This window comes from Thermobia domestica, chromosome 16 (assembly GCF_964235325.1).
Source record: "Thermobia domestica chromosome 16, izTheDome1.hap1.1, whole genome shotgun sequence".
NCBI classification, from domain to species: Eukaryota; Metazoa; Arthropoda; class Insecta; order Zygentoma; family Lepismatidae; genus Thermobia; species Thermobia domestica.
In genome coordinates this window covers 36,155,888-36,180,002 of record NC_137469.1, presented here as the reverse complement: position 1 = coordinate 36,180,002, position 24,115 = coordinate 36,155,888, and the positions used below count along the sequence as shown (strand labels likewise).

General features: G+C 36.6%; 1 protein-coding gene across 2 annotated transcripts; it reads right to left on the bottom strand.

Annotated features, from left to right (window-relative positions):
• Nucleotides 1-650: 650 nt before the first annotated feature.
• Nucleotides 651-23,513, bottom strand: LOC145673006 (uncharacterized). 2 transcript variants are annotated; one of them, XM_081742306.1, is made up of 5 exons: nt 23,101-23,513; nt 18,021-18,293; nt 15,420-15,562; nt 10,717-10,956; nt 651-3,122 (listed from the first exon to the last, which is right to left on the bottom strand). In XM_081742306.1, exons 2-5 carry the CDS (start codon nt 18,291-18,293, stop codon nt 1,529-1,531), a joined length of 2,250 nt encoding a protein of 749 aa, XP_081598432.1. In that variant the 5' UTR covers nt 23,101-23,513; the 3' UTR covers nt 651-1,528. The 2 variants fall into 2 exon arrangements, with proteins under 2 accessions (XP_081598432.1, XP_081598433.1); XM_081742307.1 differs by having other exon boundaries at nt 23,222-23,513.
• Nucleotides 23,514-24,115: the final 602 nt, after the last annotated feature.

The window sequence follows — 24,115 nt, the reverse complement described above, 5'->3', positions numbered from 1 at the left end:
ACAGTTGCTCCCCTGCTCCCCCTTGTTTTGCAGTGCCTGCCACGCTAAAATCTACGGTAAACAGGTACTTTAAACACAGGTTTGATTTTGTTGAAAAATATATGAACCCACCCAAATGCCCATAGTTCCGACCACTTGAACGATATTGGGCAATTGTGAAGAATGTTGTCAAACAGGGTGGTAAAGCTGCCCCAAACACAGCTGAATTCAAAAAGTACTGGTCTGCCGCACTGCAGATAATATGCAGAAGCTTATGAGTGGTGTCAGACGAAAGCTTCGTTTATTCATCAGACACTGTAACTTTTTTTTTTTTTTTTTTTTTTTTTTTTTTTTTTGTCTCTGTATTGAACAGGCGTTGTAAAGTAATAAAAAGTAGCTTCTTCCTGTACATCTTACATTTTTATTTATGTTCAGCATAAGTGTTGATAGCTACTTTTCGATATACTCATTATATAGCTTCGCACTCCAATTAACGAAGCTATCGTGGAATGATTTTCCATACTAACCGTTCTTGGGGTGTTGATACCTGAATACACAACTGTAATTTTTGTTATCGCATCTGTATTTTTTTTTTTTCTTGTACACCTCACATTTTCGCTAATTTTTTTTTTTTTTAATTCTTACTTGAAAAAATAATAATCAATAACGAGTTGTTTTTATTTAAGGCTTTTATATGCATTATCGATAATAGAATTTCTTTACATTTACGAGAAATGAAAACTCCCCATACTCTAAAAACTTATCTTGCTGAAAGAGACGGATAGTGAGTGAGACACAAAATAAGTAGCTGAACTAATTTGCAAGCAGTGCCGTCTTTTTCTTTTACGACGTAAAAAGAATATGAGGATAGTTCACAAGTATTTGTCGCACTTGATTTTTTTTTGGAATGTTCACTTACACAGCTATGTTGTTCTTAAAATATTGACTCATCAAACATTCACACATAAACATTGCTGCGATAAGACGTTAGGAGCTGTCTTTTGAAACATGCGTATTATGCTTTTCTAGATTTCCAAATTACTTTTTCTTTCATTACTCATATAGTCATTATACTTCCCTAGGGATATAAATTACGGATCTAACGATTTGATACTACTAAAACTCTTCTAGGAAAGTACACAATTATTTCGGCTAATGCTGAATTATCATTATAACAGGTCTTCTTGCTGCCATTATATAGTTATATCTACATACATATAAAAAAAAATGTGATGAAGCCATTTCTTTTACGTCGATGGGTAAAGAAAACTAATAAATTACATCCACAACCTAATAGATGTCAGCAACAACTTTCATTAAAAACCCAAAAGATGTCAATCACAACTTTGATCAAAAACCCATATATTAACTTCTCTCACGTTAACAAGCACTAAATATATAAGTTAATATTTAAAAATATCACTATTTGTATTAATCAGAATACACTTTTCCTGACCATTACATATCTTCATTTCGATCTGTGTACGGTTATTTACGTGTTTTCTTGTACTTTGAGGGAAACTGTGTGACGCACTGGACTTTCACTGGATCACGAAGAGGAGTCATCACTTCGCTGTTTCTTTACTTTACGCTTTTTCCGATGTTTGGAATGAGAGTCTGTGCTTTTTCTCCTTTTATGCTTCTTCTTCTTATGCTTGTGTTTATGATGGGAACTGCTATGCCTGTGCCTTTTGCTTTGGCTACTGCTACGATCGTTCTTCTTCCGTGACGAATGGGAAGAAGTAGTGAGCGTGTCAGAATTCACTGAACTATTGTCACCATTACCACTTGAGTTTTTGGGCAACACTATACTACGAATGCGTAGCTTTGGCCGGTCACCATCCATAAAACTTATTATTTCAGATGCCGAATACGGGGGGTTATATGTTGGCTGGGGTTCACTTCCAATATAATCATGATCACGCAAAGTTTCTGTACTTCTCACGTGTTTTCGGGTTTCCTTTTCTCGTGGTTTTCTAGGCTTTCTTCTGTGTTTCACCCTCTTTTGCACTTCGCTATCGTCATCTGAAGATGTGGACAATGACCTTGAAGGTAATGAACGGTTCCGGTTGTCAAACTTAAGTCTTAGCGCCTTCTTCCAGTAAGTATGGTCCTCGGATTCCCAATTGGTCACTTTTGATTTCGACTTCCCTGAACTACGGTTGTCATTATCATCAGAGCTCTCCGATGTCGAGAAAAGTCGCCTAATTCTTGCCCTTTTGGACTTTTTCTTCTTGAGTTCGCTAACTGGCGTCCACTCACTTCCCGAACTCTGAATGGCTGTGTTATCAGTTTCAGTATAATGGCCTTCCGTCGTCGTATCGTATACAAACGGCACTTCCTCTTCTCTTTCCACATCAAGATCCGATTCTACTTCAGAAGAAAGCGTGATGATCTCTGGGGTTCGTTCATGACGAGGCTTCACATACCCAACAATAAGACAATCATCAGAATCATCATCTTTCTTCTCTACTGGTTCTTTCTTAGGCATGACATATCCTCGAGTTTTCCTTTTTCCTGTAGGATCACTACTACTGTCATCAGAGTCATCAGAATCACTGGAACTCGAACTTGAAGAATCGGGACGTCGGTTTAAACCAGAAGGTCCTGGCATTGGGGATAATGGACGTGGTAGATCGCTTCTTGTTGTCGACGCCGTTGTCTGACTTGACTTTTTTCTGGCATCTTTATTTTGAGACGAGCCTTGACCAAAGAGGCGGGACAAAGTTCCTTTCTTCTTTTTTGCAGCCGTTGAGGATGATTCGGAGTTTCTTGTTTCTTGACGTGTCGGAGATGAATCTGAAGATATAACAATCACATCAATTTCATTGTCAGAAGCCTCAGAAGATATTCCCTGGACTTCTGTTGCTAAATTCGGTCCATACTGTGCATACTGGTCGTATCCTATCATATCAAAAGGAGAACGAGCAAACTGATAGAATTCATGGATAAAATGGTTTGTGTGTAAGCCGAAATAGGGAATTAAATGTTGACGGAATTCCGCACTATTAATGTCGTATCGAGTAATAAGATCCATTATAAGGTCTAATACATATGCCACATGCGTAGAATGGTTGTACAGAAGAATGTTAAGCTCTCGATTCAGCCAGGGCACCAGACGATGGGTTGTAGCGGGGTTGTTCCTGAAAACAAATAAGGAAAAATATACATTAGTCATATATATTTTCTATTTAAAAAGAAAACATCTTATACTACATTGAACAATAAGTGATTAAAGGTTTTCAATTTCGGACATGTCCTATTTTTATTATGATCATGCTAATGGGCTTTATAAGACTGTAATGTTAGTACGTCCGTCCGTTACTCCACACGAGAACACGAACAAAAGCGCCTTTGTTGTGAAGAAAACTAAAGCGATTATCTGGGCCGAGTTAGTTAACAGAGTTAATATATTAATGTCTTTATGGTAACGGCAACCATAGGGATGGTTATCCATATCTAACCTATTCATAAATGTACGTTTCTCACAAATATGCAAACCTCAAAACATTTTAGAGTTATGGGTTCCTAAAATATTTAGGTTTATTACAATCCTTATTATAAACGCAGGCCAATTCATTCCTTCATAAATGTACATTTTGCGTGATCCACTTTACAATTTTAGCAGAATTTATTGAAAATGACGAAATTTGGCATACGAAGTACAGCTCAATTTTTTTAAACCTCTAGAGCAAAGTTTCTCAAACTGTGGTCAGCGGGCACGAAGTGGTATTCGAGGTCTGCCCTTGTAGCTCTCTTAGAGTGAGCATTACTTTTTAAAGTGAATTATATAGTAATTATTATACAGGGTGTCCAATATACAATGCAACCCGGAGTTTGGGATAGTAGAACTTTTGTACCTGAAGTGATACACAAATAATGGTTATACCAAAATGAAGCCTTGTTCATGCATATATTTTTAAACTAGGAAGCAACGATTTAAGTACACTAGGAACCACACAGTGTTGCCAGATTTTTTTTTTTTTTTTTTGCAAAACATGTAAATTGACTCATAATACGTATGGATGTTCTGTCGTTAATTTTCAGTTTGTTTAGTTGGAGTAGCTTGGAAACTAGGGAGCAGAAAAAAGCATTTTTCATTTCCACCGATAACTAATCAGATGAAGCCTCTGTAAGGGGGAACTAGAGAAATCGTAGTTTTCATAAATTAACACTCTGAATTGGCAACTTTGCTGATGTTTCAGTGCATCAAAAGGTATGTTAAGGATCTGTCTACATTATGTAATTCCTGAAAACAATGAAAAACAAACTTTGAAATTATCACGATAAAATTTTTACATACATGCATCCGGCAACACTGCTATTCATTTCTATGGGACTATTTAAAGCAAAAGGTATACAAGAACAATTCTCGAACTATTCAAGACCTGGAAACGAACATTCGCAGTGCCACAGAGAACATTAACACTTCTAATCTTCGTAAAGTTGCTGCCAACCTGATGAAACGTGTGAACCAGGTTTCGATCAAAACAGGGGACACTCCCAGCATCCGCTGTAGAGCTGGTAACTCGTTTCTGATAGTAGCAGTGTTGCCGGGTGCATGTAAGTACACGATCATGATAATTTCAAAGTTACATCTGGCAACACTATGTGGTTCCTAGTGTATTTCCATCGTTGCTTCCTACTTTAAAAATGTATGTATGAACAAGGCTTCATTTTGGTATAACCATTATTCGTGTATCACTTCAGGTTCAAAAGTTCTACTATTCCAAACTCCGGGTTGCGTTGTATATTGGACACCCTGTAGTTGATCAATAGATGTGGATTACATGTATAATTTATTATATAATTTAATAAGGTTAAGTGTTAAATGCTAATAGCTAACACAGATGTATTATTGCAAAATATTCCTGATATCTTATACATATATATGTATATTAAAAAACTGATTTGTATATTATTATATTGAGTTGAGTCGATTTTGAGTTTAATGTCCCGTTCAGCAGCGAGGATGTACGGACCTACCTACTGATGAGCTCCCGCCGGGAATCTAAGTCGGATTTCCCACGCCAAAGGCGCGTACGCTAACCGTTTAGCCACGAAGGAGCTCTATATTATTATACTAATACTAATATAAAATTAAGAGAATTATAATTACGTAATAGTATTTTAAAAATATATGCAAAAAAAAAAAAAAAATAGAGCACGACAAGAGTAGGGGCTCTAAAACATTCTAAAAAAAATGGTTCTCACTCGAAAAAAGTTTGAGAAACAGTGTCCTAGAGAGACTAACTTTCATTTTGTAGGAAATAGGCAATCCCAGTTTGACTTCTATGAAGATGCGAATCAAAGTGTAATTTTACTTTCAATTACATTTTCTACCATTGCTGGTGGCTCTTTCAATCACAGAAGCCATTTGCATGTCTTGACATAATTCTAACATCAAGATTAATAAACCTAAAAAATCGTGGTTTCTTCAGATAACAAGTGACATTAGTCAAGTTTAATATATATATAAGTGACGAAATTAATGCCTTGAATTGCACAGGAGTGGTAGGAAATGAGCTTTAGACGCATTACTTAGAGTTAAAAATTAACTATATACATTAGTTTCGTCCTTCCCTACTCATTCCATCTTTAACCTTCGATATTTCCTTTAATCACACAACGACATACCGAATTTTTAATGGTGTTGTTCTCACGTTTGGAATTTTCACCGGCAAAGTTTTATTAGACTTCTTTTTATTGAACTTGAATCAAATAACATCTTCGGGATTCTGGCCTTTATGTCTTTAGGCTCATCTAATTATGGATCTCCACTATGACCTCGTCACGTTTTATTTCTACTAATAACAACAAACAATATAGCATTTAAATGCCCCAAAACTATTACGTCATAAACTTAGTATTTACATTTCCGGACTCAAGACTCGGAAAAACTGTTACTACGAGGGGGATCAGAAACTAAAGTTACAAGGCCGGCAAATATTTCTGGACTCTCGTCTGTCATATAAAGAAATGAGAGGTGTGGGTAATTTTAATACATAGAATTAGGAACTGTGCACAGTTTCAGCCACCCGCCATTTACGGCGCTCATTGAATGTAAACACATACGGCGAATCGTTTAGAAAACTGGTCTCGCGAAGAAGTTCGCTCAGTTATTCGATTTCTGTGGGCGAAACATATAATCGCGGCTGAAATTCACCGGCAATTACGGAGAGACTGTAATGTCTCGTCAGCATATAATAAAATGATGTTGAAGTTTTGCGGCTGGTAGAGAAAACGTCACCGACGAGGAGTGCAGTGGCCGACCCAGCAAGCATAAACAGATTTGAACAAAGCTCGCGTGGAGGAACTGATTGACCGAGAACAACAGGAAGATCACTGATGGCAGAATTGGGAATGTCGTTCGAAAGCGTTCGTCATATTGTGCACGATATTCTGAAGTACCGTAAAATGACAACATGGCTAAACACGCACGGGCAGGATTTTTACCAGGAGGGAATCTTTAAACCCATCCCACGATGCGAGTAAAAGTGCCTCAACCGAAATGGAGGACTATGTTGAAAACTATCCTAATGTATGTACTACTTGTTGGCTGTATTGGTTGTATGAAATAATATATATATATGCTTCACTGCAGTCTTTGTAACCTTACTTTCTGATCACCCTCCGTATTTTCTTTAATAACATTTTGTAGATACCATACTGTTTACTTCTTGAGATATATATATATATATATATATATATATATATATATATATATATATATATATTGGTATTCTGTATTGTCTTTTTAAGTTCTTTATTAATATACCAAAATATACTAATGTTAGAGTTTCAGCAACTTAACACTACACATTCGTCAGACACTCAATCCAATAATTGATTGAATGTCTGAGGGATGCAGCGTTAAGCTGTTGAATGTTTTAACTTTATTTCAGTTTTAATAAATAGTGTATTGCTCCAATCAGAAATCAGTTATTTATAAATGTTTCCACCTCCATTTTGCATTCTGTACTGAAAATTTGAGTACACATATTTATTAACTACTGGCTGAAATGCCTGCTCGTCCCAAAAGAAAAACAAATTTATGGAATTACTTGCAAACAATTTAAATCTCCTTCTGCCCCTCTCAAAAAACATATTTCAATCAAAATGAAATGCCAAACCCAGGTCGGCCCTATGTTCAAACATTCCCTTTAAACAGCTGAAACATTTCCTCGCTTTGGATATTTCATGAATACAACATAGGAAACCAAATTTAGAATTATTTCCCCCAGCTCTTCAGAAACAGAATTCTCGGAAACAATGAAATACGTGGCTACACATATTTGATTAGAAGTTTATTTGACGGTTCATGAGATACTCTAATTTTGATGTACACTTTCAATCCTCCTTTCACACCTCACGCTATGCATTTTAATGAAAATACCATGATAAAAGCTCGCCGGAGTCAAGTGTTCCCTATGTTCGGAAATTCGTTTCAAGAGGGTCACCCATGTTTCCCACGATAAGACAGATAACCTCGACGAAATTTTTACATTTAAAAAAGCATCCCCATTTAAAAGGTATTTCCGGAAGCGCTGGGATACGTGCCCACTTGTCTTTAGTAAGAAATTTCTAATTATACCCAATTTCATCTTCCTAACTTTCGGAAGACAGCAGTCAGTCTAGGCATTTAAGTATTATTAAATATATGTTATGACAGTATTGTGAGAAACAAACACCAGTGCTGAGAGAGAAGAGATATTTCACACATAATAAGAGAAGCAGCTCTTACGCATTTGTGATATGCCGACAGACACATGCAGCATTTTGTAAATTTGCTGATAATTTGGGTCATGCTCTGCACAAAAGTCTAGTTCTTGGAATAATTAACTAATCAAAGTACTTGACACTGCAGTGACGAACTGACAGTGCAGTTAGTCCCTTTCGACTACCATTTGTTTGAACCCATAAAGAAGTGTGTGGCGTTTCAATACACTGGAAGAGGCACAACAAGCTACAGTTACCTAGTTAGGGAGCCTGGAGCAACATTTCTTTGCAAAGAGCATGGACGATTTTGTGTCACGTTGGAATCCATGTTTAGACCACAATGGTTCCTATGTCGAATGTTAGTATGATACTATGTGCGAAACATAATATAATTTCAGATATATATTTCTGCACGTTTTTCAGTAAATCGAAAATCCACCTTATATTTATGATACACATTTGTAGAAATGAGCCGCTTAATAGATAAAAAAAAATGTAGAAATTGTTTAGAAGAGGTTGGCATACAAGAAAATTACGTTTAAAATATATTATTGATGTAATAGAATGCATATTTATATCTTAAAGTGGAAATTATACTAACTAAAGCATCTCAATATTGATGACAAATTATCGCTACGTTTTAATGACCCCTTATCATCAATTTAATGCGTGTATTTTTACAAAGTTACGCCTTTTGAGAAGAACTACATATTTGAACAAGTTTTTCCACTATAGAGACTATTCAGTGCTTGAATCACAGCTGAATTCCTTGAATCACAGCTGTAAATATTCCTTGTCGAATACCATTCCTCTGCAACGGGTTTTACAGGCATTGATCTGATCATATTATATCACGTAGATATTAGTTTTACAGTTAAATAATTTGCACAAAAGGAACAGTTTTTTTTTCTTTCTTTTTTTTTTAATGGCACACTGAATTAAAGGCTAATTAAAAGTGGAGATAACTATGTTACCATTTTAAAATTAAGTTATAAGGGAAAAATCTATTCACGGTTCAGTAAACGATTTGGTTAAATAACAGTTTGAAAAAAATTGAGGAAAAGTAACATCTGTATTTACTAACACTACGATAAGTTGTTGAAAAACGTTAGAAAAGAAAGGAGTGATTCTTGAAAAAGAATTTTTAGAGATGATTAAAGGTTAAATTGTCTCTACAGTTGACGAAACAGATTAAAATCTACAACGAACATATTTTCTTTTAAAAAAATAAACTCCTTCTCGAGTGTCCTTGACAAATGCAAATTTTTTCGATGAGGACGTCAAGGAATCACTGAAACGTAAAATTAATTTCCCGTTACCAGTTGGGTGCTTCAGTTAATATAATTTCATTATAAATTACGTTTCAAATCCTTTTGAGAATCGATGTAAGTGAGAATTACAAAGGTCCGCCCAAGAAGTTACAAACGAAGTCGATATATTGAAAAAAGCTGTCCAAGAGTTTGAAAAATGACGTAGGGGTAAGAATATTTGCTGATAAGTGCCAGATAAATAATTCAGAAAGAACAGTCTTACCTTGTATGTCGGATTTTTAATTTTTTTAAAAATTTATTTTGATTTACTCATATGGTTTCAGTATTCTCTCACACCTTTTTTTCAGAGACGATTGCTAAAACAGACGCATTATTTAGCTCCTCGTTTCGTTGTAACTCTTATGAGAAAAAATAGGTAACCTCACTTCTAAAAATTTATAAGAAAATTTTTAATTTTTGACCAAACATGTTTCATGCAGTTATTACTAGTTCCATCCTTCCATCCTTCCTGTGAGTAAAATAGTTTCGGAATTCCAGACAAATGTTGATTACTTTCCACTGCATAAACGAAACAGACTTTTTTAGAACAAGAAGGTGGAATGGTGGTTCAGTGATAGAGCCTTACCTCTGGTGCGTGGGGTGCTGGTTCGATCCCCAGCAAAGTTTGGGGTGGACAACATCGTGTCCATGCATTCTCGTTTTCTCCCACTTTCTCATTTCACCAATAGTTCCATCATCATTCATTTGCCTTAATCATAGTCTCCCTTGGCTAGAGGGCATAAACGTGAGACGTTAAACTGAGAGATTTTATTTTGTTTCTTTAGAACAAGTATGATGCACAAATTAAAAGACAGCAACTGAAGTTAAAAACTTTGTCGATCCTGTGAGCTGAAATGCAATGAATCTCTAGATAACTACAAATTCATTTGTGTTGGTTATAGATATAAACTAATTTGTGAAGAGTACGTTAGCGATATATATTCTTTTCTATATTTACAGATGGCAACAATGTGATATGAACAAACGAAAAGAGACATCCATAACGAGCGTTTTTATCCTGCAGTTACGTTTTTCGAGCTGTGAACGAAAAAGAATTTGAGTTGTTGTATATCAATTTTTGTAACTTAATATGTAATAACATTAGTGTTATTACCTAGACTTGTCTTGTTCCTCTAAGTCTGAAATAATGCCATCCCTCCTGTGGTGTAAGTTTCCTTTGTCTAGATTTAGCAGGAGGGATGCTACCTACTACTGACGAACAATCGAAGAACACACTCCTTTCGGTGATGGAGCAGCACGGGTGTAGAATTTTAATGCTTTCAATATAGTGATGCGATTCCTGAAGGTTTTTTTGATAGGTCAGATGGAGAAAGAGGGAGGGAGGAGAGAAGGAGTCTTTTTCCCTTTGAATAAATCACAAATTCGAGACACAAGGCAAGACAGTTCATAATGTACGTAAGAACTTTGGTGTTACTGACTGATTACCGTAATTCTTACATAGTCTTGCGTTAACGGGAGACGCTAATAAAAGTTTGCATGATGCTGCATGTTGTGGATGAAGAGAATTTGAAAGGTACAAATACCTTCATACATTTATCTAATACTTCCCATTTTGAGAAGAACCTTTCACATTAGAGGACCCCATACTACTACTGAAATATTTTGCACTATTACTAAAATTCCCCCTCCATTACTAAAATTTGAGTAACCAACACATAAAGAAAATATCCTACGGTTATTAGTTTACCTAAAGAACTCTGGCGATGTTTCTCTATATCTTCCTGTAACATCACTGATGGGCTGTACCCACAAATCCTGCAAATAGATATTGCGTCGAAATTCACTAGTTGCGACCTGTCGCCGACGCCTCCACAAACTACGAGAACTTAATCTCTGTGGTGGAATAATAGCATCGCTTGCATAAGTATGAGATAAAAGCAACTGTTCTAACGCGATTTCCTGTCTTCTTTCTGGTGTCAATGTTGATCTGCAATTTACAAAATACACAGCCAATTATTAACAGACTCTCTTTGACATTTAGATATACAATACTTAAAAAAAATTAAAAAAGATTTAATATACTACACTTGTAGACATCTTCAACATCGTGCACTGCATGTATTAATACTGGTTGGGTGATAGTGATTAGTATCCGAGACATTGTAATACGAATTTGTGGTGCTAGTGGATCAGGGTTTACCATCCCTTTCAGCATCAAGGCTATGTGACACGTGGTTCTATAGTTTAACGGGGAATCCGAATCACATGAGCTCCCATCAGGAATCGAACAAGTGGCGAATATTGGTTTGATGGCTTGGGCTATCATTAACCTTTATAACAAATGTACATTATTATTATTATTATTCCTTTTATCAAGTAGATAAATATGATTTGCTCTTTATTAGAAAGACTTGTTTTATCTTATTAGTTATTATGGGAAAATAATTGTACATTTCCACTTTTATGTGCTGCGTGATGTGTCCCTACATTTTACTTTGGATAGGTGGTAACTCTACACATCAGAGTAAATGGAAGTCGTGTGAATAATAAAGAACGCTAAAATAGGCTATTTGCCAACGAAAGCTCTCAGTTTGTAAGAGACTTCACAACGTAACGCAAACAATGCGAAAGGTAATTATCATAGCTATGCTCACTATCGCAAAATAATGTAAAACAAAATTTGTTCTGCGTTGACGCAAACCCTACCGAACGAGGCTCACAGATGTCCAAGAAAATTCTCAGCGACCATCAAAATGCGCTGTCATTACTCGTATAACTTCCCTTCACCCTTCGCGCAAGCTCAAGAAACCGATTACTCTATAGGCAACTGATGCTACCTGGAAGCCTGTTTGTAAGCTGTGGTTGGAGTGAAGCAGAGGAGAACGCTTTGAGAACTACACGATTTGCTGCAGTAAGCAAACAGAGAGTAGGTTTCTCCTACGTTGCCAAATCGAAGATCTCCAGAGGAGCGAGAAAGACTCCGTGCAAAGAATCTGCCCGGTAGCCCACAAAATACACCACTGAATCGAACTCGGGACTTCCACGCCAAATGCTCTAACGTTAATCATATACCCATGAGGCAGTTCAGTGTAGATTTGTATGTGCAATACGGAAACGTTGGTGGTGCTAAATGAGAGATCTCTCTGAATTTGAATTTGTATCCAAGATTGCCTGTGTATTAGGTGTATCGAGGGCAATTGTGCACAGAATGACAATGGGATATAGAACTCGTGGTATCTTTAAATAAGAGGAATAATAGGCAGAAACGAAACTAAGGATGAGAATCGTTACAAACAACCGTAGAAATTAATGTGCACACCTGAGTACACAATTCAATCAATATCTGGAACGATCTGTATCTACAATTAAAGTACAACAAGAAGCGGTGAAATACAATTTCAAAATCTTTTTCACCGGCACGATAAAGGTGCTGCCAAGAACATACACAATGGACTGCCGATGGTTGGAAGAGTAATTTGGTCCGATGAGTTATCTTTCTCTTTGTTTTCAAAACACCTAGTTTATATATAGTGAATGCCATAAGTTCGTATAATTCTTTCTGGCACGTGTGTGACTACTTATATCATTCAACATGTACTATTACGGCCAAAATTTCATGTCCTGTTATTACTCTAAAAAGGATTAATTACTGCCAGTGACTATATGACAAGGTTGGAAAAAAAAACTTAAAAAAGAACGTTTTTTTTTATGTTTAAAACGTTTTTAACGTTTAAAATAAAGTATTTTGTTTTAAAAAAACGTTTAAAATGTTTATTTTGTTTAAAACAATAATCTAAATAGGCATATATATTACATTTTTACACGCTCACAGGTACTGCTTGCCATCTATATTCAACCGTTACATCAAATTTCAGGAACTCCCCTAATCTCGATCCGTCCAAATGTTCAATTTCGGAGAAAGAAATCAGGATTTTCCCGATTTCCGTTCACTGAATATGTAGTTTCTTTGTGTTACGTTCTACTGGTCGTCTGCACTCTTAATCTTTAAACGCCCATTGACGGAACTGCCGTGTCAGGATTTAAACCTCAATGGCTCAGTCCCTAATTAAGGCGGGAAGATGGTTTTGGAACCAATTTATTCCTGAAGGATGCAACTTTCCGTTGGCGTGCATTTTATATACGTCGGGGTACCACGAGGCGGCGAGAGGAGGGTAAATATCGTGTTCTTTGGTTGTTTTTTTGGGACCAATACCCTCTTGGGGGATAGATTCATAAAAATTCGTACGTGGAGCAATGAAGGATCCAATTTCTACTTTGTATTCCTATTTCTGCCAGATTCATCTTAATATTGTCATCCCATCTGCTCCTAAGTATTTCTAATTCCCATTTTCCAACTGGATTTCAAGTTAAATCTTCGGAATTGTTCCTATTTTCTTCCATTCTGGCTACATGACCTGCCCACCTGAGCTCCTAGACTTGATGACCCTAACACTGTTTGGTAAAATGGTACAAATTATGCAGTTGCAGTTCCTCGTGATGAAGTTTCCGCCATTCTCCATTCCCGTCCGAATATTCGTCTCAGGATTTTTCTCAAATCCTCAAAAAAATTCAGTGTGCATTCTTCCCTGAGTAAGCGACCATATTTTGGAACCATACAGCACATACATACATGTAGTACTTTCTGTAAATGGTGAGAAACAAGTGAGCTGCGTTTCAGATTGTAAAACTACGGTAATTTCCAAACTATGCAAACTGAACTCAATACTGAAATTTCGCATTGTAATACAGAAACTAAGGTCAGAGATGGAAATGTGATTTTCTTGAGACGCTGAATCAATTCCAAGAAACCGCTTGCTGCTACCTGTGACCGTTTTTGTTCTGTGATGATCAACGTAGAAATCACTACCACTGTCGGTTTGAAAAGGGATTACGGATGAGACCAAGTTATTCTTGGGATGCACAATCGATTCCATAAAACAGCTTCTTGCTATCTACGACCGAAACAGGAAGGGGTTAGTTTTTACCACTTCCGGTTTGACCAGAGAGCTAACGGAGTAGATGGAACCTGTTGCTGGGAAGCTGCATCCATTTAAAAAAAAAAAAAGTCTCAGTTGAACCCGAAATAGTTGTAAATTTCTATCGCTTGTGATGCTAATTCGTTTCCAAAAACAAGCATTTATCGCTATATATTACCGTATTCCTTCTATAGCGATCAATATTGCAACCAGAAATCGTTAATTTTTACCACTTATGGTTTGAATAGAGAGTTAAAGAAGAAAACCACACATATTGTAGGGATGTTGAATTGATTCTAGATGGCGCTTCTCGCTACTTCTTACTGATTCTACTATAAAGCACTCAACGTTGAAATGGTTAAGTCCTACCACTTCAGGTTTGACTAGATGGTTAACGGTCGTTTGTCGGGACGCTGAATCGATGCCGAAAAAAAGCTTTGCTATCTCTTACATTTTATTAAAATTATTATTATTATTCTATGGAGACTAATTCTCAAACTGGAAACAATAGTACAATTTCTACCACTTCCACTTTTACTACAGAGATGCAGGTGAAGATGTTATCATTTTTTTGAGACGTTAAATCGATCCTAAAAACCACCTGTCACTATTTGTTACTGTTTTTGTTTTACGGCGACTAATGTTGAAATCGGAAATGGCTAATTTCTATTATTTCTGGTTTGAATAGACAAGCACAAAAATATATACATATAACATACAAAATCAGTATTAGAAACAATGAAGCCGGAATATATTACTTGTTATATATCCAGTAAGACTAACTCCAATATCACAGTATACTAACTAAAACGAATTCATAATTATTTTAATTTCAATCAACATCATAGAATGCATCCAATGCATTTAAGAAAAAAAATGGTCTCATTTCTTTTCAGAAATATGTATAAATTGTATAATTCTTTTCATTAATTTACCTATGTTACTTCTTCCACTGTCAGGACACCTCGTTACTATGTTAGAACATCCGAGACTACTATCTTCTTAGTATTACCCAGCTCTTTGATTTCCTACTTTCCATCTAGATTGTCAACCTCAACTTCAAGAAACACTATCAATCACTTACTTATCTGGATAAAACAATTACTCAATCGCCTTATGGAATCAAACTTTTACTTGGGTGTCGGTGAACAATATTAAACCTGATAATTTGTAAATCTACTTTTTTATTTACCATGTCTAATATTTAATGTATGTATCGGTGTTCCCTGACACTTTCCTCAGCAATTACATGAGTTGCTCTGATCTGCTGAAAAAGATGATAGAGAACATCGAAACAGTACACTAAATATGTAGATAAAAAGGTAAGTTTCTAAATTATTATTAACATGCATCAATTCATATCTGTAAATTCTAATTAAACTTTTTTTTGTTCTCTACATTCCGGTTCCTTCTTTTATTCAATGCTCCCTACAATATCACTCATTACTTAATCATAGAAAAGTTCAACACCTACCTGTAACGGAACCTCCTATCTATACTAGAAGATAATGAAGGTGGCTGTTCCTGAAGATGGTATTGGTCGTAGTCTTCAATGGACCGCACATTGTGAATAATAGATTTAAAATTCTGCTTACACAGTGGACACTCAGCTTTGATCTAGAAAATAAATACACACATTTTCTTAGGACACCTTTTCATTCAAAATCCATGTTATCTACACATTTCACAACAAAGTACATTTTTTAAATAGCATTCACACAGTAAAAGAATTATATATTATTCGTTACACTCGACTTCTTTCTGAAATAAAATATCTTTATGAATATCTATTAAGTGTCATTTTTCCAATAAGAATAACAATTTAGTTCACATACAGTGACGCTTATCCCACTCACTGCACAACCAAGAAATCAATTTTCTTAGTGTGAGTAAATACAAGGGATATATATAAATATATTGTGTAGACGAAGTACACTACATAATAATAATACAAACATAAATAAAGGAAGAGATACCTAATAAAGACTAGGCTTTAACTTTAATTTAGGACTTCTTTTTCAAACGATTGCAAGTGTCAGATGCAGAATAATGTAATAAATAAAACAGAATAAGATAGAATCTCACCCCCCTTACGATCAACCAACCAAATTATCCACCTACCAGCAAATTTATGAAAGTGCAATTACCAGTACTGGTACTACCAGAAATAATTACTTCATTTAACTGTATCTGCAATTCTGTATGATCAATACTGTATTATCATTATTATATTTGTTTTACATATATTAACGCTAACTCTTCCTGTATTACTCTGTTTAGAGAATTCAACTACATATGTTCTTCTAGGACTTCAACACATATACTAACCACAATTATTTCACACGCTCAAATTAATAACAGTCACCTCTCCTATTACCAATAATGTTAACTCCTACAGATTGATTTAGCAGTTGCAGCCTGTTTCCTTTTACTTTCCTACAACTGCTGTGGCAAAGACTAAAACTTGTTATTAAATTGTGCACACTCTGGTTATAACAAAAAGTAAAGGTGAAACTATTACATTGTTGGCAGGTAAAATCTTTTAGTTAATACTACGTATTGCTGTTCTACTATCAACACACAACTACAAACATTTGCAAATCAACGCCTAAGGAGAATTCTAAAGATAAAATTGCAGAAAATAATTACCAACAGACAACTATGGAAAAGAACAAACCGACGTCTAATAAAAGCCCATATTAAAAAAACGAAAATGTTAATAGATCATGCATTAAGGGAGCTATAGAGTAAATGACATTACACTGGAACACACAAGGAGCAACAAGAAAAGAACGGCAAAGGGGGTGAAAAAACGGAAAAGTTGGGGAGAAGTGAAGAGGTTAGTCAGCAAGAGGACGAGAAGGAAAAACTAGGTTCTTGAAAAAAACTTAAAAGTTGGTAGAAGAATACTTTTTGATGTAGTTTTAATTTTCGACGTATTCGTTTAAAAAAAAAAAAAATTAAATGAATGTTTCGTTTTGGTCAGTCTTAGAGTTGGCAAAGAACTACAGGCGATCTCTGCTGTGAGCAAAAAGCTAGTCTTTATACGACCGACTCTACGCAGCAAAATATGAAATTTTTTATATAGCACAATTCATTACTTTTATAGAAATACAAAGAGCTGGTCATTTGTAGAAAATTCGTTTATATGATGATATGATGTATGGAAAGTAATGAACAGACGTTTAATTCATTAGTGTTTCCTTAAGTTAAAATTTATGTTTGTGGAAAAAGCTGTTTTTTCTGTATCAAGGTAAGGTATATTTGTTTCTAAGATATTGGCCAATTTCGTCAGCGTTATGCACTGTGACAAAAAGTCATGTACGGAGCAGTATAAGAATTTCTTGATACTAACTTACTTTTATTTCCTCGCTTTCCTTCCCGTTTTCTTACGACTATGCTTAATTCATTCCTTCTGAATTATTATTATAATTACTGATTACAACGTTCCGTAAATAGGGACATGACTTATCAGAATGTACTACATCTTATCAACATTTACTTTCAGATCGACTTATAAGCCGTTAGGTAGATATTCTTGTTTTGATGCATTGATCCTTTATATTCTCCTATTACATGAACACATCCGCGTACTCAAGTGGCTAGATCACTCAGCACTATATTTCTGTTGTCATTTGTAACTTTCGTTATCGCATCTTCTACAAAATTGTCAAGAAGTAACAGGAAGGTCATTATGAAGTCCTAAACGATCTCCTAACTGTACTTAGTACTCCATCCTTATGGAAATTTTGGAGTCTTCCAAAATATTACATAATCTATATCATTTAACCAAATCATAACACAGTAAAAATGGTGTTCAAAATATCAGTGTCAAAAAATCAACCGATACCAGACAGTAGCGTGTACAGTACTTACTAATTTCTCTTACTAGCTAAGTAGCTTTCTCGTACTCAAAAATGTAAAAGTCGCTAAAGCCTGTTTTGAGATACCCCTTCATACACACATACACCATTAAATCAGTTGTGCCTCGATTGTCAGACTCAGAGAAACGTCCAAGTGAATGCACAAAAGCTTCGCTCAACTTATATATACACATATTTTTAAAAATGCTTACCTTTGACCACTCCAAGAGACACGTAAAACAGAACTGATGAAAACAACTATCAGTGAACGATTTGTTCTGCAGCTTCCCCAAACATATGGCACAGTTGGGCTCCGGCGATTCACGATTGACATCCTTGGTCTCTTCTTCTTTCTTGGGTTGTGTTACTTGCTCTTCAGGCGGAGGCTTTGGGCTCGAATCTGGACGCGGAGAAGCCGGTTCTGTCTTCGGACTTTGCACGTCGGTAATGATAAGGGGTGTTGGTGGGCACTGTACTTCATCCATCTACAAAGAGGAAAAAGATTAGTTTCTACATGTTACAACCCTTCATCTAACACAACTCATCATCAATAAATTTTTTTATTGCAACACACGTAATATTCAACACGGCACTCCACTCCTGACACACACGAAAGAAAAAATACACAATCTACATTTTTAGCGCAGTTGAAGTCTTATTAGGAGATAAATTTACTATTGTCTGTTATTATTAACAAAAGTGAAGGATGTAGGTTTCATAATATAAAGAGGCTAAGTGTGTGTCGTTTATCACAGAAAGAGTAACTGACGAAGAAAATAAATATCTAGAGCACACTTGTGATTATGTACTTAGTATATTCGCCTTAGGCGTGGGAAGCCCGGGTGTGTTTTCCGGCGGAAGCTCACACGTTCATGCCTTATATAATTTAGTAATGAAAGTAGATTAAACTTCAAACAACAAAACAATAAACATCCGTTAATGAAACCATATACAGCTGAATACCTAATATTGATAATTCCAGTTCTTTATCTACCCATTCACTCCACCATTTGAAAACACGCTGGATATATCAAAATTCAAAATATTCTCGAGATGCACACCTCGTTATATACAGGGTTTGTACGATTGACTTCTTCCCGCCAAAACGTGGTGAAGGAGGGGGATGTTACTGCGCTGGTTGGGTGATTGGGGTCTTAGGTACTAGGGATGGCCACAAAGTTCCGGTTCCGGCGGAACCGGTTCCGCGAGGAACCGGTTCTCGGAGGTCCGGTTTTCAGAACCGGTTCTGGAACCGGTTCCGGACCTGGATCCGAAAACCCGGTTCCAGAACCGGATCTTAGGAACCGGTTCCAGACCTGGATCCGAAAACCCGGTTCCAGAACCGGATCTTAGGAACCGGTTCCGGACCTGGATCCGAAAACCCGGTTCCAGAACCGGATCTTAGGAACCGGTTCCAGATCTGGATCTGAAAACCCGGTTCCAGAACCGGATCTAAGGGACCGGTTCCAGACCTGGATCCGAAAACCTCCAAAGACCCGTAAAGGAGGCACAAAGTTCACCTTCAAAAATAATGCAAAGAGGACCATGCGCTTGTGCCTTCCCCGCCCAGACCCGCTTGTGCCCCCAGAAAAAAAATTTGGTCCACCAGTGGGTGTTTAGCCAAATGAGTTGGCCAGTTTGCCTGTTTAGCCAATGAGTTTGCCAGTTACCCAGTTTATGTAGCCAAATGAGACAAGCTGCCGCCGTCTGGGAGCCTGCTTGTCGCTTCCACCATTTCATCTACCATACTGTTCACAGCTTGCCAGCAGCTCGCGTTTAGGTAGGGATGGTAACAAAGTTTCGGTTGCAGCGGAACCGGTTCCGCGAGGAACCGGTTGTTTTCAGAACCGGTTCCAGATCTGGATCCGAAGAACCGGTTCCAGACCTGGATCCGAAGAACCGGTTCCAGACCTGGATCCGAAGAACCGGTTCCGGAACCGGATCTTCTAGAACCGGATCCGTTCAGACCCGAAAACCGGTTCCACCAAGAACCGGTTCTGGCCATCCCTATTAGGTACCAGCGCACCAGTCGATAGTCGTCCCCAAGTCTTCACGGAGTGTAGATCGAGTTTAACGTGAACCCCTTTCTGGGTGCCTTGTTATCTCCATAATGAATCTTTTGTTAGAGCAGCGTTACCCGCTGAAGATTTCCGTCAAACTAGGTAAAACTGTGAGTGAGACCCATGATATGACCACGACTGCTTATGGGAGTGATGCCATGGACGATCAAGTGTTTTTGAGTGGTACAAATTGTTTGTACCGCCTGGTCAGACTGAAATTGCGGCATTCTACGCAGAAGTACTTGAAAGACTCAAGAAAACGAGTCGTCCGCCTCCGTCCAGCAATCACTGGATCACGCAAGCTTCGTCAAGACATGCCGAGCCACACCAGCTTTGCTGTCATAGATTTCCTGACCAACATGGCATCACACAGCTTCCCCAGCCACCCCTACAGCCCACAGTCGCTCCTTCAGACTTCTCTTCCCTCAACCGAAAAGGGTCATGAAAGGACCGCACCACTCAAGAGCATTCCAGTTTCTGCGTTCCACGGAGCCTTCAGTGCTTCGCAGAGTCGCTGGAAACGCTGTGCTCATGCAGAAGGAGTACATTTGGAAAAACTATTAAGTCGATGTGCCAAAATTGTGAATACACTTTTTGAAAAAAATTCAGTCCTACTACTTTCCGGACAAACTCTACATATTCACTACAGAAGTAAATGTAGAAGAGAGTTAGTTTCCGCGCGCGGAATTACTTCGAACTTGGTGGAGGTTAGGCGACCCAACTTAGAAATATTTTGACGCTATCTCAAGACCGGCCTGAATTTAGCCATTCTTCGGCACCAATCTTGAGATTATGACCACTTAGTCATATTAGTTTCGGCTTTTTTTCATTCGGATTTCCTTTTTATCCTTGGTATTGACAAATGAACTTCACTTATTCTACTTAGGCAGTGAATACTGCACACTAGGGTTTCAAGCAGTCAAACGGAACTGTTAATTTCAGTGTTTTACATTGGAAGAACTATGAATTCTATGTTTTATCAGGAAGTTTGTAGAATAAGTACATCATCCTGAAGAATCGCTAAATAATGAAACAGTGCAGATTTAATGCACGGATCCATACATAAATTTGCTGCATATATTAGTCATTTTTCATTAAATCGACTCTCTATATCTTAATCAATCATTCTAGGGGTATGAACTTGCACTCCCTGGTACAGATTCACTTTAGGAGAGCTTCAGTGTACGCATGCAATAAAACCCATTGTGCAAGAAACAAACCAATTTATCCTAGGTGGGCACTCAAAAGCATCAATTCTATCTAACCAAGTCTGGGCAGATGAAAAGCAGGGGGCCGCGCGGTAGTGTGCGGGTGTCCCTAATAAAAAGATGCGTCAACAATGGTGGGTATACACATAAACAAGATAGGACAAAACACAGTGTGTGGCATAAAGACAAGTACTGTACGTCTTGGATTATTTTTTTCCGTTATTATCGACATTAGAGGTAATATCTTGATGTTTCGATTGCTTACACACTGGTGTTCCAAAATACTGCAACATATTACTTACCGGTACTTAGATATCATAAATATGTTTATCCCTTAACTGTCGGACACTTCTATAGTTGCGCATTGTGAGTTAGCACGTTGCCTTGATATAATCAATTTTACCTCACTTCATTAATGATTCCATTAAGGGAAACAGTGCTTAGAAAGATTGACTTTCACTAATTTATATCTGCGTACATACGCGTCCCACAGTTAACAACACAACATATCTAGATCATTTACATACTGGATTATTAAAATATTAGGCATATTTTTGGAATTGGGGGGCCAGAACATTTGCTTAAAATTCGCACTTTCTTACTATATTTTCTGTATTTTTTGGTGGTTTAGATTAGTTGGGTCAGTTTAGGCTACGTTAAGTTGGGATCATGGTATTTGGGGGACCAGAATTCTTTGCTTAAAATTCATAGTTCCTGCATATTTTCTTGTGTTGATGGTTTAGGCTAGGTTAGGTTAGGTTATGTTAGTACCGGTACGTAGTAATTACTCTTACGCAAAATCAACTCATTTCCCCTGTAAATATGGTGGTTTTTAACCTGATTTTGACCTACCAGTTCCAAAATTATCCCTAATTTGTTCTGCAAATTTTATAAATATGCGGATCTGTACATTAAATATGCACCGAAGAAATTACAGGATGTGTTTTTGCCAGGATGCAGATTATCAAACTGTACGCAGTCATTAGAGCATGCGCCAGAAAATAATAAGGCAAATAAAATAAGAAAGAATATCTTTGGGGTAATTTAAATCAACAAATGTTAATTAAAAATTTCTTTCGAATTTCATGTATAAATCTCCATGAGTCTTTCAACTTTGGAAACTCCTTAACATCTCAAGACGAAGCCTACCTCAGGGTTAAATTCCAAAGTTGGGCGTCCGTTTCCAGCAATTTTTTTAAAATTTATAGGAAAGATATAGATAATTTGATCGTTTGTGTGCTTGATAATGTATAAGAGTATCGAAAAATCTGTTTATTTGTTATATATAAGCGGTTATAAACATGGGACTATACGGCGAGCGGAGGGAACTACTTGGCGCAAGGTAACCGAACAGCTGCATTGTGGGAAAGAAACGAGCATTTATGTTATCAACATGGCGAATGTACAAGGGCAATGAACTAACAGTTTTAACATTTGTGAAGCAATACGTTGATAACGAGGAACATTTTTTAAAAGTTTGTGAAGATCACGGATTAATGAACCGAAGAACAAATTGCAGAAAGTGTGGAAAGGAGATAACAGTGAAAAAACGTGGCGAATGCGGACGCCCAACTTCGGAATAAATGCCAATAATAAGGCAAATAAAATAAGAAAGAATATCTTTGGGGTAATTTAAATCAACAAATGTTAATTAAAAATTTCTTTCGAATTTCATGTATAAATCTCCATGAGTCTTTCAACTTTGGAAACTCCTTAACATCTCAAGACGAAGCCTACCTCAAAATTTTACAAGCAACTATGAAGACAGTAACTAATCTACTACAGTAATACGATAAAAATCAACATGAAATGACGAAACTTCACTGCTTCTGTGAAGTCGATAGGGAGGAAATGCTGTTCTTAACAATATATAAATAAAATTTGCTATGTACATCCCGAAACAGAGCACATGTATATAAAATATGCCGGAAATATAAAAATTGGTTTACTTCCTTTGCAACATTATAAAAACACAATTCCCCAATTTTGTTACCAATCCACATATAACTGAATTTAAAACTAACCTTCAACAGATATTATCACAACTTAAACAGTCCCATCACTAAAACGTTATGAATGTTTAAATTTGTCACTAAATTATTTTCACTCACATTGTTGCATGAGCACAATACACATTAAACTTACGTCACTTCATCTAAAAATCCTTTCATACTAATATCTGATATTGTTTAGCAGTTTCATTCATACACAACACTCTCAGAACACCTCCTTCTATAAACAGAGCACTATTCACAATTTCTATTTCGTTAACGTTACAAAAAATATTATGTGCACAACACCAAGTACAAGCTTTTATTATTAATGATCAAATATATATCTATGTATTTCTGCCTTTTCCTCCAGAAATTAATAATAAGAATCACGTCAACCGACAGCAACCCTCCTCCTGTCTTCCTCCATGTAAATCAGGTAAAAGTGTTGCTAAATCGCAAAACCAATAATTGGAACATCGTTGTAGAGTTGCCAAACTCCAACGAAAAAAAGTGACTAAAATTGAAAGCTAAAAGGAGCCATTATTTGCTTTAAACTATACTTCAGAGCGCTGAAACAAATCAATCAGTTTATATAGTAACATATAATTAAAAGAAACAAAATGAGGTTTGAAACAAAGAGCCTAAATCACCTGTCAATGCATACCCACCTACATACCAGGTATCTCTTTCGTTAACGGTTTGCGTCAACGTCACGCAGAACTTGTTACTCATCGAATTTTGCATTATTTTCGTTTGTTACGCCGGACATTTTTGCAAAGGTTGGTACAGAATGACGCTCCTGGAATGCTTCAGCCAGGGAGCGACTAGAGCCGACAATGTCCGCTCTAAATTATTATTTGCTTCTCTATATAAATTTTTAAATTTACTGAAAAATCAAATATTAAATTCTTACAATTTTATTTACCAAATTAAATCCAATTCAACGTATTTTACTAATTTTGCGTGAAATTATAGACTATTTGAAGATTCACTAAATACCTTCCATTGTCCATTTCCCATTTCAATTATTTCATATCTAGGGTAA